Here is an 18180-nt window from a genome sequence, read left to right on the forward strand (position 1 = left end):
GTAGTCCTGGGGGGAGAGGAGGATAATAGTAGGAGTAGACCTGGGGGGAGAGGAGTATAATAGGAGGAGTAGTCCTGGTGGGAGAGGAGTATAATAGGAGGAGTAGTCCTGGGGGGAGAGGCATATAATAGCAGTAGTCCTGGGGAGAGAGGAGTATAATAGGAGTAGTAGTCCTGGGGGGAGAGGAGTATAATAGGAGGAGTTGTCCTGGGGGGAGAGGAGTATAATAGGAGTAGTAGTCCTGGGGAGAGAGGAGTATAATAGGAGGAGTAGTCCTGGGGGGAGAGGAGTATAATAGGAGGAGTAGTCCTGGGGGGAGATGAGTATAATAGGAGGAGTAGTCCTGGGGGGAGAGGAGTATAATAGGAGGAGTAGTCCTGGGGAGAGAGGAGTATAATAGGAGGAGTAGTCCTGGGGGGAGAGGAGTATAATAGGAGGAGTAGTCCTGGGGAGAGAGGAGTATAATAGGAGGAGTAGTCCTGGGGGGAGAGGCATATAATAGGAGTAGTCCTGGGGAGAGAGGAGTATAATAGGAGTAGTAGTCCTGGTGGGAGAGGAGTATAATAGGAGTAGTAGTCCTGGGGGGAGAGGAGTATAATAGGAGGAGTAGTCCTGGGGAGAGAGGAGTATAATAGGAGGAGTAGTCCTGGGGGGAGAGGCATATAATAGGAGTAGTCCTGGGGAGAGAGGAGTATAATAGGAGTAGTAGTCCTGGGGGGAGAGGAGTATAATAGGAGACGTTGTCCTGGGGGGAGAGGAGTATAATAGGAGTAGTAGTCCTGGGGAGAGAGGAGTATAATAGGAGGAGGAGTCCTGGGGGGAGAGGAGTATAATAGGAGGAGTAGTCCTGGGGGGAGATGAGTATAATAGGAGGAGTAGTCCTGGGGGGAGAGGAGTATAATAGGAGGAGGAGTCCTGGGGAGAGAGGAGTATAATAGGAGGAGTAGTCCTGGGGGGAGAGGCATATAATAGGAGTAGTCCTGAGGAGAGAGGAGTATATTAGGAGTAGTAGTCCTGGGGAGAGAGGAGTATAATAGGAGGAGTAGTCCTGGGGGGAGAGGAGTATAATAGGAGGAGTAGTCCTGGGGGGAGAGGAGTATAATAGGAGGAGTAGTCCTGAGGGGAGAGGAGTATAATAGGAGGTGTAGTCCTGGGGGGAGAGGAGTATATTAGGAGGAGGAGTAGTCCTGGGGGGAGAGGAGTATAATAGGAGGAGTAGTCCTGGGTGAAGAGGAGTATAATAGGAGGAGTAGTCCTGGGGTGTGAGGAGTATAATAGGATGAGTAGTCCTGGGGAGCGAGGCGTATAATAGGAGGAGTAGCCCTAGGGGAAGAGGAGTATAATAGGAGGAGTAGTCCTGGGGGGAGAGGAGTCTAATAGGTGGAGTAGTCCTGGGGGGAGGTGTCTAATAGGTGGAGTAGTCCTGGGGGGAGGTGTATTGGTGCACAATGTGTGCGGGGGGACGTGTATAGGTGCCCAATGTGTGCAGGGGCGGGGCCGAGCGGCCAACATGTGCGGGGCCGAGCGGCCAACGTGTGTGGGGGGTGGGGCCGAGAGACCAACATGTGCGGAGGGCGGGGCCAAGCGGCCAACGTGTGCGGGGCAGGGCCGAGCGGCCAACGCATGCAGGGGGCGAGGCCGGGCCGAGCCGAGCAGCCAGTACGACGGTTGTTACTGTAATGAAGTCATTTTGGAGCAAAACAAACAGACAGACAGAATAAGGCAATTATATATATAGATTATGAAATTTAGTGCCTTCCAATCATTCCAACCAGCTGATGACAAAAAGCAGCTAACAAAACATATACCTACGGTGTATCACAGAAGTGCAAGTAAGTGTCCCACACCCTCTCCGACGCACGTTTCGCACTTGTAGCGCTTCTTCCAGGAGTGAGTTTTTTTTTATAAACACACTCGTGTTACTATATATATTTTTCTTTGTCGCTCCATTGGGAGACCCAGACAATTGGGTGTATAGCTTCTGCCTCCGGAGGCCACACAAAGTATTACACTTTAAAAAGTGTAACCCCTCCCCTTTGCCTATACACCCTCCCGTGCATCACGGGCTCCTCAGTTTTATGCTTTGTGTGGAAGGAGTCACACATCCACTCATGCATTCTCAGATTAGTTATATCGGTTGGAAGAAAAGTGGGCCCCCACGGGGCCCCCGGCATGTTCCCTTCTCACCCCACTAAGTCGGCGGTGCTGTTAAGGTTGAGGTACCCATTGCGGGTACAAAGGCCGGAGCCTCATGCTGTCTCCTTCACCATCCCTTAGCGGCTCTGGGAGAAGTGGGATCCTGACCGGTCATCCATTCACTGGGACCGTGCTCCCTCCGCAGCCCCTGTGGGAATCTGTCGGACAGGAGTTTATTTATTCTCAGGGACCGGGCCCTGCATCACTAAGGTACTCTGTATACCCATGGGGGATGTGCATGGAGCACCTTCATCCCGGACGCTGCAGCAGCTGCTTATTTGTGACGGCCGGCGGACTTCCGCGCCGACCGCGCCTGTTTGTCGGCCGCGGTCTTAAATTTAGTCCCCGGCTTCAATTGCGGCCTAGTAGCAAAACTCCCGCCCCCGGGCCTGTCTATCAGGGGTAAGGGCGGGACGGCCGGCCTGACGTCGGCTGTGAGGGCCGGAGCATCCTGTATGTTTCCTCCCCCCTCACTGATCACTGTGGGGACTCCAGATTCCCGCACTTTTCTAACGCCGCCCACGGCTCCACTCCTCCCCTGAGAGCTCCGGCAGCCATTTCCTTGGCATTCTGCCTGTGGAGGATTTCCTGGAAAGAGCTCTGCAACGCTGGGAGACCTAAGGCAGGGAATCTGGAGGACACACACTCCGCTTTTTAGCGGTCGGTAAGCCACACCGGTCACCCGGTGCTGGTCCCCTTAGGGTGCCGGAATAGATACTATATATATAGTTATATATTTCTGTTCGGTCGTGCTGTATACCCTTCCCATATACCCTCAGTGATCACTCTCCTAGGAAACAACAGCATGTCGTCCACAAGGAGCAAGGGTGCCAAGGCACAGGGTTATTTTGCGACCTGTACCTCTTGTGCGGCTAAGTTACCTGCGGGTTCCACCTACCCTCACTGTGAGCAATGCTCAACCCCTGTTGTGCTTCCTCAACCCGAGCCTCGGTCACTAGTGGGCCCCTCGGCTCAGGTAGAACCCCTTGCTCCCCCTGTCCAGGCGACAGGGACAGAGTTTGCAGTTTTTGCTGAAAAACTCTCGGAGTCACTTTCACAATCCATGGCTCAGTCTATGGACAAATGGTCTGCCAAGCTGCTTGAAGCTTTGCAGTCCAGACCGATCCTTACACAAGCCCCGGGCCCTGTTGGATCTTCTCCTCCAGGCCCCTCTCTGTCCGCGCCGCAGCACGTTCCCAGGGGGGGCCCTAGGTCTCACGTGGAGGACTCCGGCCCGGACCACAGTCCCAGACCGGCTAAGCGGGCCCGCTGGGAATCTTCCCCGACTTCTTCACGCTGCTCGGGTTCCCAGCGTCAGGACTCTCTGGAGGACGAGGCGGATGTCGCAGCTCAGGGCTCTGACACTGACGTTGCTCTCAATCTTGATACACCTGAAGGGGACGCCATAGTAAATGACCTTATCTCGTCCATCAACCAGGTGTTAGATCTCTCTCCCCCGCCTCCACCTGTAGAGGAGTCGACTTCTCAGCAGGAGAAACACCAGTTTCGGTTCCCTAAACGTACACGGAGTGCGTTTTTCGATCACTCTAACTTCAGAGATGCTGTCCAGAAGCCCAGAGCGGTTCCGGACAAGCGCTTTACTAAGCGCCTTACTGACACACGTTACCCCTTTCCCTCTGACGTTGTCAAGGGTTGGGCTCAATGTCCCAAGGTGGATCCCCCAGTCTCTAGATTGGCGGCTAGATCTGTGGTATCGGTTGCAGATGGATCATCGCTAAAGGATGCCACTGACAGGCAGATAGAGCTCCTGGTGAAATCCATCTATGAAGCCACGGGCGCGTCTTTTGCCCCGGCATTTGCAGCCGTGTGGGCACTACAAGCTATCTCAGCTTGTCTGGCTGAGATTAATGCGGTCACACGTAATTCTGCTCCGCAGGTTGCGTCTTTGACTTCTCAGGCGTCAGCCTTTTCTTCCTACGCCATGAACGCAGTTTTAGACTCTGCTAACCGTACAGCGGTGGCATCCGCTAACTCTGTGGCAGTCCGCAGGGCCATGTGGCTGCGCGAATGGAAGGCAGACTCGGCTTCCAAGAGGTTCTTAACCGGTTTGCCGTTTGCTGGCGACCGCTTGTTTGGCGAACGATTGGATGAGATTATTAAGGAATCCAAGGGAAAGGACTCCTCCTTACCCCAGTCCAAACCAAAGAGACCTCAGCAACGGAAAATACAATCGAGGTTTCGGTCCTTTCGTCCCTCCGCCAAGCCCCAATCCTCTTCGTCCAGCAGGCCGGAGAAAGGCCAGAGGAACTCCTATGCGTGGCGGTCCAAGTCACGCCCCCAAAAGGCCGCAGGAGGCACTGCTTCCAAGGCGGCCTCCTCATGACTTGGCATCCTCGGTCGGTGGCAGGCTCTCCCGCTTTTGCGACGCCTGGTGGCCACATGTTCAAGACCGATGGGTGAGAGACATTCTGTCTCACGGTTACAGGATAGAGTTCAGCTCTCGTCCCCCGACTCGTTTCTTCAGAACATCTCCGCCCCCCGAGCGAGCCGATGCACTTTTTCAGGCGGTGAACGCTCTGAAGACAGGAGTTGTGATCCCGGTTCCCCTCCAGGAACATGGTCGCGGCTTTTACTCCAACTTGTTCGTGGTGCCAAAGAAGGACGGTTCATTCCGTCCCGTCCTGGACCTCAAACTGCTCAACAGACATGTGAGCACCAGACGGTTTCGGATGGAATCTCTCCGCTCTGTCATCGCTTCGATGTCACAAGGAGACTTCCTAGCATCGATCGACATCAAGGATGCTTATCTCCATGTGCCGATCGCACCCGAACTTCAACGCTTTTTGCGTTTCGCCATCGGGGACGAACACCTTCAGTTCGTGGCATTGCCTTTCGGCCTGGCGACAGCCCCACGGGTTTTCACCAAGGTCATGGCATCTGTTGTGGCGGTCCTACACTCTCAGGGCCACTCGGTGATTCCCTACTTAGACGATCTTCCGGTCAGGGCACCCTCTCAGATGGCGTGTCAAAACAGCCTTTCCGTCGCTCTGGCGACTCTCCAGCAGTTCGGGTGGATCATCAACTTCCCAAAATCCAAGTTGACACCGACCCAATCACTGACGTACCTTGGGATGGAGTTTCATACTCAGTCAGCAGTAGTCATGCTACCGCTGGACAAACAGCTTTCGCTGCAGGCAAGGGTGCAATCTCTTCTTCGGGGTCATTCACACCCCTTGAGGCGCCTCATGCACTTCCTGGGGAAGATGGTGGCAGCGATGGAGGCAGTGCCCTTCGCGCAATTCCATCTGCGGCCACTCCAGTGGGACATTCTCCGCAAATGGGACAGGAGGTCGACTTCACTCGACAGGAACGTCTCTCTTTCCCTTGCAACCAAGACGTCACTTCAGTGGTGGCTCCTTCCCAACTCTCTATCGCAGGGAAAATCCTTCCTACCCCCCACCTGGGCTGTGGTCACGACGGACGCGAGCCTGTCAGGGTGGGGGCGGTTTTTCTCCACCACAGGGCTCAGGGAACCTGGACTCCGATAGAGTCATCCCTTCAGATCAATATTCTGGAGATAAGGGCAGTGTATCTAGCCCTAGTGGCCTTTCATCGGTGGCTGGAGGGCAGGCAGATCCGGATCCAGTCGGACAACGCCACTGCCGTCGCATACATCAACCACCAGGGCGGCACTCGCAGTCGTCAAGCCTTCCGGGAAGTCCGACGAATTCTGCAGTGGGTGGAAGCCACAGCTTCCACCATCTCCGCAGTTCACATCCCGGGCGTAGAAAACTGGGAAGCAGATTTTCTCAGCCCACAGGGCATGGACGCGGGGGAATGGTCTCTGCACCCAGACGTGTTTCGAGAGATCTGTCGCCGCTGGGGAACGCCGGACGTCGATCTCATGGCGTCACGGCACAACAACAAGGTCCCGGCATTCATGGCCCGATCTCAAGATCACAGAGCTCTGGCGGCGGACGCATTAGTTCAGGATTGGTCGCAGTTTCGACTGCCCTATGTATTCCCTCCTCTGGCGATGCTGCCCAGAGTGCTGCGCAAAATCAGGTCCGACTGTCGTCGCGCCATTCTCGTCGCCCCAGATTGGCCGAGGCGGTCGTGGTACCCGGATCTGTGGCACCTCACAGTGGGTCAACCGTGGGCGCTCCCAGACCGCCCAGACTTGCTGTCTCAAGGGCCGTTTTTCCATCTGAATTCTGCGGCCCTCAACCTGACTGTGTGGCCATTGAGTCCTGGCTCCTAGCGTCCTCAGGGTTATCTCAAGATGTCATTGCCACTATGAGACAGGCCAGGAAACCAACGTCCGCCAAGATCTATCACAGGTCTTGGAGGATCTTCTTATCCTGGTGCTCTGATAAGGGTTTTACCCCCTGTCCCTTTGCCTTACCCACTTTTCTTTCATTCCTTCAATCCGGAATGGACAAGGGTTTGTCTCTCGGCTCTCTCAAGGGACAAGTATCGGCACTATCCGTATTTTTTCAAAAGCGTCTAGCCAGGCTTCCGCAGATCCGCACGTTCCTGCAAGGAGTTTGCCACATAGTCCCACCTTACAAGCGTCCGCTGGAACCCTGGGATCTTAACAGGGTGCTAACGGCTCTTCAGAAACCACCTTTCGAGCCGCTGCGGGATGTCTCTCTATCACGTCTTTCGCAGAAGGTGGCCTTCCTAGTGGCAGTCACATCGCTCCGTAGAGTGTCGGAGCTAGCAGCGCTGTCATGCAAAGCCCCTTTCCTGGTTTTTCACCAGGATAAGGTGGTTCTGCGTCCGGTCCCGGAATTTCTACCTAAGGTGGTATCCCCTTTTCATCTCAATCAGGATATCTCCTTACCTTCATTTTGCCCTCATCCAGTTCACCAATGTGAAAAGGATTTGCACTCGTTAGATGTGGTGAGAGCACTCCGGCTCTACGTGTCTCGCACGGCGCCCCTGCGCAGTTCAGATGCGCTCTTTGTCCTTGTCTCTGGCCAGCGTAAGGGTTCGCAGGCTTCCAAGTCAACCTTGGCTCGGTGGATCAAGGAACCGATTCTTGAAGCCTACCGTTCTTCTGGGCTTCCGCTTCCTTTGGGGCTGAAAGCCCATTCTAACAGAGCCGTGGGTGCGTCCTGGGCATTGCGGCACCGGGCTACGGCTCAGCAGGTGTGTCAGGCAGCTACCTGGTCTAGTCTGCACACTTTCACGAAACACTATCAAGTGCATACCTATGCTTCGGCAGACGCCAGTCTAGGTAGGCGAGTCCTTCAGGCGGCGGTTGCCCACCTGTAAGAGGGGGTCGTTTTCGGCTCTTTTTTATCGAGGTATTCTTTTACCCACCCAGGGACTGCTTTTGGACGTCCCAATTGTCTGGGTCTCCCAATGGAGCGACAAAGAAGAAGGGAATTTTGTTTACTTACCGTAAATTCCTTTTCTTCTAGCTCCTATTGGGAGACCCAGCACCCACCCCTGTGCCCTTAGGGCTGTTTGTTCTTTTGTGTACACATGTTGTTCATGTTGAATTGTTCTTTTGGTTCATGGTTTTCAGTTCTCCGAACATCCTTCGGATTGAATTTACCTTAGACCAATTTATAATTTTCCTCCTTCCTGCTTTTGCACCAAAACTGAGGAGCCCGTGATGCACGGGAGGGTGTATAGGCAGAGGGGAGGGGTTACACTTTTTAAAGTGTAATACTTTGTGTGGCCTCCGGAGGCAGAAGCTATACACCCAATTGTCTGGGTCTCCCAATAGGAGCTAGAAGAAAAGGAATTTACGGTAAGTAAACAAAATTCCCTTCATTTAGCATATTGTTCCATTATTATATACACCATGTATACGAGGTGACACTAATTATGTAAAATTGTTTTGTGTTCCCAACATATTAACAAGTTGTGATATAATTTTTAACCCCTTCTAGGGGGTCTGCTTTCCTGAAACATCCTGTTTCTCTTTTAAAAAATTCTTACTTAATAAAAGTTAATTTTTATCGACTAGATTTTTCTTGCTGGTGATTTATCATTGATTGTTTGTATCCTCCCAGTACAAAAGTTTTTTTTGGTGTTGACACAGTGAATGCTGTAAAGAGGAAAACCCCAAATAAATTCCCCAAATATTGCAGATTTGCTTAATTTTCAATGCACTTTGTCATGTTACTTGAAAAAATACAGTTTGTCATGCAAATGGCTATATTGACAAAAAAAAATAAAAAGCTATGGTTCTTGGAAGACTAGAAAGACAAAAAAAGATAAAACTGTCTGCAGTGGGGAGTGATTCAAATATTAGTCCCCCAAATGTCAATTTCCAAGTGTGTAAAGATATTGCACATATTCATCCTCAGCTTGATATATTTATTTTCTGTCAATCCTTGCACAGCTGATTAGGTAGAAACATAGGTGTCTGCTTCCCTATTCAGTAACACTGTTGTCTTACAATTTACAGCGATACGATGGCGATATTAGTGATCTAGGGCTCACACTTTCTTATGATGAAGACGTCATGGGTCAGGTAGCTGATATTATTATTGGTTTTGCCAAATTGATTACCATAATTTTGCTTTATACTATTTTTGCTCTGATTTTACAGTTTTTAGCGGCATTGCATAGCATTGGAACTTCTATATCATAAATTACTTCCCAAATCTAAAATTATAAGGAAGACCTTAAAGGGAATCTGTCAGCAGGTTTTTGATACTTCATCTAAGAGCAGCATGATGTAGGCAAGGAGATTCTGAATCTAATGATGTATCACTTTGATTACCGGGTGCAGCTGTTCTGACACAATCTGAATTTGTAGATTTTGTCATGTAGCAGAGTCCAGTGAACTGTCCCTGTGCCGCCCCCGCGACAGCCGACGGGCTGCTCGGATCTGGATCCGCAGTGGCTCGAGGGGTCTCCGGACCCGAGGCGGGGTCGCGCGGCCGCTCGAAATGAAAAAGGGGAAGAAAGGGTGGATTGGATAGTGTTCATGATGCCACCCACGGGTCATGGTAAGATGGGATACCACCGCTGCTGCGTTTAGGAGAGAGGGAGAGCGCCCGGGAGCGATGGGATGGCAGCTGGTGATGTTAACCCCTCTGTGGGCAGGGGAAGGTGTCCCGGGGCTCGGTGATGGTAGGCTGGGGACCCATTGGAAGCAAAGGGGCACAACATACTGACACAGTCCAGAGATGCTGACATTGACACCGGATAAACCAAAGTCTTGAATGCCCAATAGCTTTAGTTCGAACACGCTGGGTCTGTGCCCATTTGGCGTTGCTGGTTGGTCTGAAGCCTTGTCCCTTGGCACCGTGTTTACACTTGGTGGATCCCTTTCGCCTTAAACTACTCGGGTCCCGCTCACCTGCGTGGCTAGCAGGATGAGCTTGCTCTCAGGGTTCATGCTTGGGATTTTCTGGACAGTTTTGGGAAGTCCTATCCCCCTCGTTGCGCTAGTACCCCGATTCTGGAGCGGGTGGAGAGCGGTTCATGAAGATTCCGTCCTCGTCGGGTGAATTACTGGGCTGCATAAAGCTACTTCCCAGCCTAGGGTCCGCATACCCCGTTGTGCCCTGGCCCCTGCCCGATTTTAGCACAAGGCCGCCAAACTGCCCTCCGTGGCAGTACCGTGCCCCTTGCCACTACCCCCTGCGACCGGGGTTCCAGCTCCCTCCAGGCTAGGCCAAAGTCTGGGACGGGGACAGGAGCCCAGCTCCGCAGCGGGACCTCTTCCTGTCACTGCTCACTGACACTCTCTGACTACTACTGACACTTCTGGCCCTCCTTCTACCATCCCTCCATCTGGGCAGCCCTATTCCCCTCAGGCTGTCCAATGGGTGTCTGGTGGGTGTGGTGCAGAGTGTTCCTCAGGATTTGTGTATACCTGTTCTTAGCAACACTAAAGGGACAGGACCCATAACCAAGGAGGAGCAGGTACCATGCAGAAGGGCAGATTGCACGGCACCCTTGTGACGACCTGATAGGCCAGGGCGTCATATCCCCCCACACTAGGCTCTCAATATAGATTGTACATTGACAGTGAGGTGTTTATCATAGTTCTAGGCGTGCTGGATTGCCATGCACTTTAAGGCCCCGTCACACTAAGCAACATCGCTAGCAACATCGCTGCTAACGAACAACTTTTGTGACGTTGCTAGCGATGTTGCTGTGTGTGACATCCAGCAACAACCTGGCCCCTGCTGTGAGGTCGTTGGTTGTTGCTGAATGTCCTGGGCCATTTTTTAGTTGTTGCTGTCCCGCTGTGAAGCACAGATCGCTGTGTGTGACAGCGAGACAGCAACAACTAAATGTGCAGGCAGCAGGAGCCGGCTTCTGCGGAGGCTGGTAACCACAGTAAACATCGGGTAACTAAGAAGCCCTGTCCTTGGTTACCCGATATTTACCTTTGTTACCAGCCTCCGCCGCTCTCACTGTCAGTGCCGGCTCCTGCTCTGTGCACATGTAGCTGCAGGACACATCGGGTTAATTAACCCGATGTGTGCTGTAGCTAGGAGAGCAGGGAGCCAGCGCTAAGCATTGTGCGCTGCTCCCTGCTCTGTGCACATTTAGCTGCAGCACACATCGGGTAATTAACCTGATGTGTGCTGTAACTAGGAGAGCAGGGAGCCAGCGCTCAGTGTGCGCTGCTCCCTGCTCTCTGCACGTGTAGCTCCGTGCGCTGGTAACCAAGGTAAATATCGGGTTAGTTACCCGATATTTACCTTAGTCACCAAGCGCAGCATCTTCCACGCGGCGCTGGGGGCTGGTCACTGGTTGCTGGTGAGCTCACCAGCAACTCGTGTAGCGACGCTCCAGCGATCCCTGCCAGGTCAGGTTGCTGGTGGGATTGCTGGAGCGTCGCAGTGTGACATCTCACCAGCAACCTCCTAGCAACTTACCAGCGATCCCTATCGTTGTTGGGATCGCTGGTAAGTTGCTTAGTGTGACTGGACCTTTAGTCTTGTAATGATAAGGGTCCTGCTGCTTAAATAAATATAGCAAATAAACAATAGATCAGACTGTGACAAGACAGGCATGCCTAAACTTTCACTGTTAACCCTTGCAGCATGCTGGCTTTAGCTTACATAGCAAAAACCTGCTGACATAATCCCTTTAAATAAGAGTGCAGCTACAACTATGGGGAGTTTGCCACATACTTTCTATACATTGTACTCCATAATAACACTGTATGTGGTGAGGTCACTTTAGTTGTGGCTGGAAGTAGTGCATGTACTGCTCATCTCATATCCACATCGGCATGAAGAGACTGCTGTTTCCTGGCGCCCATTCCATGTATCATGCATATTACCTACTGCTACAAGCAGCCATATTACTCCTCTGTGCATGATTTATGTCACGATGACACCTATAGAAGTCTAGTGGTATATACTGTATATATCATTTTAAAGATTCACATGAAATGCGATTGAAAACAAATTCCGGCTAGTTTCATTAAAAGCTGCATTGCTTCTAGTATAGCCCAGTAGCACACAAATTGTTCATTGCTTTGCTGTATATACTTGTAATGACTTTGTGCCATGGTATAATTTATTAGGATGTATCTACCATAAAGCACATTTTAGACTGAATTATAATAACCACTTCTGATCACTGATAAAGTTCTATATTTTAGCTGGTCTGCCATGAGCTGGTACCTGGAGGGAAATCGATTTCTGTAACTAATGAAAACAAGTAAGTGAATCCACATCTTAGAGGAATAAGGAGCACTACGTCAAAATACATGTCTGTTGCTATAACACTTCTTTAACCGCTCTTATTTCACATAACCTCAAAGGCCCATTAGAGGCATTTTTTTTTATAAATGAATGACAAATTTTATTTTGGGACTAAAACACTAATCATTTTATTTTTTTTTTCAGACAGTTATTTTTTTTATTACATTTTGTAAAAGTGTCATTCATTAGTTTAACCAGTTTTCACCTCCTGACGAGGCCAAATCTTTTAAATCTGACTTTGCAGTTATAGCTCTGGAATGTTTCCACATACAGTGAAGGAAATAAAGTATTTGATCCCTTGCTGATTTTGTAAGTTTGCCCACTGACCAAGACATGCTCATCGCTAGCCCTAATACAGCTGTGTTAATAAAAATAAAAAAGGAATGGATTCTATACGAAGTGTGAGTTGATGTAGAGGCGAAGGAAAAAGCAAAAACGAAAAATCGACTGGTCCAGAAGGGGATGAAAACTGCTGTATTATCTTTTTACGGTGGGCATTTTGATCTCGCACACCCTTTTACATCAACTCTTTAATTGAAGAGTGAGATGCTGTTCAAGCGCTGTAGTACAGCCTTAGGCACTGGGGTTGAGTGAGTACGTAACTATTCGTACTAGCTATACTCATAACGAGTACTGTCTAATACTCGCACATTAGTTCCAAATAGTCTGTGCAATGCAAGTCAATAAGGAAACACTCACAAAGTAACCCGAATGCTGCACTATTCGTGCAAATAGTATGGCATTCGGGTTACTCCTTACTTTGCGAGTTTTCCCCATTGACTTGCATTGCACACGCTATTCGGAATAAGTACGCGCGTATTAAACAGTACTCGTTATGAATATAGTGAGTACGAATAGTTAGGTACTCGCTCAACTCTATCAGGCACCATTAGAAACCAGTAATGTTGGTGTACAATCAATTGTTTAAAGGGAACCTGTCAGCAGATTTGGCGACTATAAGCTGTGGCCACCACCACTAAGCTCTTATATACAGCATTCTAGAATACTGTATACGAGTCCATGCGGCTATGTAGAACGTAAAAAAACTCTTATAATACTCACCTAGGGGGCGGTCCAGTCTGATGGGTGTCGCTACTCTCCGGTCCTGTGCCTCCCCTCTCTGGTCCAGTGTCTCCTCTCTGTGGCGATCACCGTCCTCCTTCTTCTGAGGTCCTATGTTATGCACACTATGCGGCATTGAGGTCCTGTGCAGGCACACTTTACTCTGCTTAGGGTAGATCAAAGTATTTTAGTGCACATATGCGGGAGGTCTTTAATCTTTCCTTGTGCCGGCGCATTACAGTACTTTGACCTGCTCTCAGCAGGGCAGATCAAAGTGTGCTTCCGCAGGACCGCAGCGTCTGTCTGTGTGGATGATTTAGACGCATCTTCCACACTGGGCTGGGATGTGAACTGAGATCGCAGCAGAGAGGAGGCGCTGGACCAGAGACAGGAGGCACTGGACCAAGAGCAGCAACACCAATTGGACTCGACCGCCCCGCAGGTGAGTATTTTAAAGGTGTTTTTTATGTTATACAGAGCAGCCTAGGCTTTTATATACAGTATTCTGGAATGCTGTATATAAGAGCTCAGTGGTGCTGGCTGCAGCTTATAGTCACCAAATCTGGTGACAGATTCCTTTTAATCAATGCCATTGTTCAAAAAAGCACAGCATAGTTATTAATACATTGCAGTAAACTGAAAAATAAACACAAAAAATATGCTGCTTCTTTTTCCATTTCCCAGAGAAAGAGCTAATAAATAATTTGTGCCAAAAATATAAAAGAATACAACTCAGCCCCCAAAAATACAAACAAATCCTCATTCAGAGGTACTGATTCAAAAATGCAAAAGTAACAAATAATGAATAAAAATTAGCTTTGTCTATAATTTTTTCCATCTTTTTCATTTGCTGGTTTGTATTTGCGGTTTCCAGTTTTGCCTACCATATGTTCATGTACAGACTGTTTCCCTTTCTGTTCTTCAGGATCAGTTACATCCACCTTATGGCTCATTTCCGCATGCACACACAGATCAAGAACCAGACGGCTGCTCTCATCAGCGGCTTCCGCTCTATCATCCGGCCTGAGTGGATACGTATGTTCTCTGCACCCGAGCTGCAGCGTCTTATATCAGGGGACAATGCGGAGATTGACTTGGATGACCTCAAGTGAGTTAAATGATTAGAGATGTCATAAGATACTTTCTTTCTCTTTGCCAAATGTTACACTTGAATCTCTTGCATAGAGGTTTCTCTCCCTATGGAGATGATACTATCTACAGCAAATCACAATATGCTGCTTACAACTGTGAAATACCAGGATGTACCTGCAATTATATCAGTATACAAATTTCTCTGTAGATACAGCCAGGCAAATTGGCTTATACAGAATCTGTCACCAGTTTTTTGCCATCTATTTTGAGAGCAACATGATGTAGTCACCCTTATTCCGGAAATGTGTCACTTATTGGGCTGTTTACTGTACTGTTGATAATATTGCTGTATTATCAGCAGGATATTATCAGAAGAGGAGTAGTAAACCTATTGCAATGTAGTCCTCCATATGCATAAGCTCTGCCTAACCCCGCCTCCACCACTGATTGGTAGCTTTCTTCCTTTGCAGTGGTTAGACTGGTATCAGATAAAACAATCATGTTATTGAAACTGCAGCAAGCAGCAAAGGGATAATCACTAGAATCAGGATCTCTGTCCCTACATCATAGTGACAGATTTCCTTTAAAGGGAACCTGTCACCAGGATTTTTCCTTATAAGCTGCGACCACCACCAGTAAGCTCTTATATACAGGTGAGTATAATAAAAGGTTTATTTTATGTTATACAGAGTGGTCTGGGTACTTATATACAGCATTCTAGAATGCTGTATATAAGGGCTTACAGATGCTGGTCGCAGCTTAGAAGGGAAAATCATGGCCACAGGTTCCCTTTAAGTAAACACCAATATATTTATAATTATAAATCCCACTGTACGTAGAGATAACAGAAACTGACAATAATATAAAGGTTCAGTTTATAAGTTTGTCCTCCATATTCATGAGCTCTTTATAACTCCACACCCACCACCGATTGGTAGATTTTTGCCTATGCACAGTGTACACAGAAAGCTGCCAATCACTGGTGTAGGTGGGGTTATACAGAGATCAGCTTTCAGAGAATTGGTAGATTTGCAGCAGATAAAACAGTATTTTTATCAAAACTACAGCAAGCATGTGACATGGCGTGGGGTGCTAGTCATGGCCAAGGTAATCGTCTGCTGCACCCCGATACGCCTCATGAAAGACATGGTCTTGGCTGGGTGTGTGGTGCGGCACTCTGGAGGTGATACGCCTTTGCAGGCCTCATGTTGCCGATGGTTTTGGCCGGCCAGGTCCAGATGGTGCACAGGTCATTGATGGAGACCACAAGTTCATAAAAAACGTAGTTTTACTGAACATAAACTTGGCAACAATAATGTACGATAGATAGTGGACACAAATCTTCTTGCACATGTCAGTGTCACAGAGGATCATTAAGCACACATTCTTCAGTTGAGTTGTTGCAGCCTCCATAAGTCCTTGTCTTCCTAACGCTACCCAGCCTAGTACTACACTACACTCCTTGGAAGTCATTCTCCTCCTAAAGCCGTTCCACGTCTTTTCCCTCTTTGAGGGATGCTGCCAATATGGCTGGACTCAGCTATAAGCTACTGAAGACGCCTAGGGGACACCCACTTGAGACACTCACTTCATTCCTCGTCCTACAGTCTTGCACCAGGACCCGTCTCTGTCACTCCTTCCTTCGGTCAGTGCATTGACATGGCTCCACTAGCTCGCTATGTGTCACGGTCCTATATAATGGTCTCCCTCTCTTCAGGACACCCATGTAATGCAGCTCTTGTGCTCGTCAGACCTGAGGTCTGTCTCTGTCACAGGCTGGGCTCAAGCGGACGTTCCCACAGAAACCATTTCTCTCCCTCAGCGCTAGCTCCTCCCCGATAGGCTAATCCAACTATCTGTTGCCAGGTAGATTTAACTTTTCACCTACATACCTGTAACCCTTATAATACCCTAGTAAGCATCCTACATTATATACACTACATAACATTACACCTTATAACAACACAAGCACATTACATCATCAATACTGCTACACCTCTACACAGGAACATTCTGAAATCTGAATCTGCTATCTTATACATTACAATACCTTACACAATACATATATATGGGTGTATATATATAATATATATATATATACTAGAAGGTGGCCCGATTCTACGCATCGGGTATTTTAGAATTTACGTATTGTGTAGTTCATGTATGATTTTTGTTATATATATATAGATGTTGTTGTGTGTAGTTACCAAGTGTTTGTGTTGGGCACTGTACATATTCTGGGTGTTGTCTGGGTGTGGGGGGGGGTGAGAGCGGTGTTGTTTGTTTGTTGCGTTGTTTGTGGAGCGCTGTGTGTGTGTGTTGCGCGGTTTGTGTGGGGTGTGTGTGTGTGTTTTGGTGGGAGGTATGTTTTGTGCAATGTGTGTGTTCTGCGGCATGTGCGTATATTTGTGTGTGCCGCGCTGTTTGTGTGTTGGGTGTCTGTGTAGGGCGGTGTTTGTGGTTCCCAGTGTGTGTGTGGTGTGTTGTGCAGTGCGTGTGTGGTGGTGTGTGTGTGTTTTGGGGGTAGGTGTGCACCCCCCATCGTGCTCCATCCCCCATGCTGCGCACCCCCCATCGTGCTCCATCCCCCATGCTGCGCACCCCCCATCGTGCTCCATCCCCCATGCTGCACACCCCCCATCGTGCTCCATCCCCCATGCTGCGCACCCCCCATCGTGCTCCATCCTCCATGCTGCGCGCACCCCCCATCGTGCTCCATCCCCCATGCTGCGCACTCCCCATCGTGCTCCATCCCCCATGCTGCGCACTCCCCATCGTGCTCCATCCTCCATGCTGCGCGCACCCCCCATCGTGCTCCATCCCCCATGCTGCGCACTCCCCATCGTGCTCCATCCCCCATGCTGTGCACTCCCCATCGTGCTCCATCCCCCATGCTGCGCATCCCCCATCGTGCTACATCCCCCATGCTGCGCACCCCACCCTGCTCCATCCCCCATGCTATAATAGTTCTCCTATTATACTCAGAGAGGAGTATAATAGGAGGACTATAATAGGAGGAGTAGTCCTGGGGGGAGAGGAGTATAATGCCGGCTCCCTGCACATGTATACCGGGAGCCGGTGTACGCTGGTAACTATGATACACATCGGGTAACTAAGGGACCTTAGTTACCCGATGTGTATAATGGTTACCAGCGTTCACCGGCTCAGTCACGATCCCAGCAGCGCAAGGTTATGTCTGGCGATGTGTGCGGAGGGCCGGGGCGAGTGGCCAATCCGTGCGGGGGGGCGGGGCCAGGCCGAGGCGAGCGACCAATCCGTGGGGGGGCGAGGCCAGGCCGAGCCAGCGGCCAAACAGACGGTTGTCACCGTAAGGACACAATTTTGGAGCAAGACAGACAGAATAAGGCAATTATATATATAGATATATATATACCCACACACATTTTTTATATGTGTGTGTATACATATATATTATATATATATTATATATATATAAATAAAAAGAAGAACATTACTTGCTGTCTTCAGGGTTAGGAACACAACCGCCATCTTACAAGCAGCCCAGTAAGTGACACGCTGCTGTAATCAGGGTCTCTGTCCATACATCGAACTGCTCTCAGATTAGGTGGTAAAACCCTGGTTACAGATACCTTTTAATGTACTAAATGCAGTAAAGATAACCTTGAGTAAAGGGACTTGGGTCTCCCATACACATTAGAATAAAGTAGGCTGAATATGCCAGCTTTAGGACTAGCCAGCCATCTAATATGTCAGGAGACCCTCCCACTCTTCCCCAGTAAGTATTGGGAAAGTAAAAGATGGGGTAAGTTACATTTTAGCACCCAATCCTTTTTTTTTCTCCGAGACGATAAACCACCAGGAAAGTCTTGTTCTGGCATTCTCCAATTAGGAATAGCTTTCAGCCAAATGAGTATTAGAAATATTATCTGGGCTGAAGCAACCACTATGATTTGTTTTTGTTAAAATCCTAGCCAAATATTTTTTTTTTTTTTGACTTACAGGAAACACACCGTGTACTATGGAGGCTTCCATGGTAGTCATCGGGTTATAGTCTGGCTGTGGGATATTCTCGCAAATGATTTCAATTCAGATGAGAAAGCCATGTTTCTAAAGGTAACCGCATTATTTTGCTTCCCATTATCAACCCATTTCTTCAAATGACGACATAATTGCACGTTCTTGCCACAGT

General features: G+C 49.2%; 1 protein-coding gene across 1 annotated transcript in view; it reads left to right on the forward strand.

Annotated features, from left to right (window-relative positions):
* UBE3B (ubiquitin protein ligase E3B) overlaps window positions 1-18180 on the forward strand; it is a 164943-nt gene that overhangs the window by 139656 nt on the left and 7107 nt on the right. The window contains exons 22-25 of the mRNA XM_075320039.1: window positions 8585-8650; window positions 11753-11811; window positions 13843-14025; window positions 17993-18104. Coding sequence (XP_075176154.1) covers window positions 8585-8650; window positions 11753-11811; window positions 13843-14025; window positions 17993-18104 — 420 coding nt within the window. The remainder of the gene's footprint in view (window positions 1-8584; window positions 8651-11752; window positions 11812-13842; window positions 14026-17992; window positions 18105-18180) is intronic.

This window comes from Anomaloglossus baeobatrachus, chromosome 1 (genome assembly GCF_048569485.1).
Source record: "Anomaloglossus baeobatrachus isolate aAnoBae1 chromosome 1, aAnoBae1.hap1, whole genome shotgun sequence".
Lineage (NCBI taxonomy): Eukaryota > Metazoa > Chordata > Amphibia > Anura > Aromobatidae > Anomaloglossus > Anomaloglossus baeobatrachus.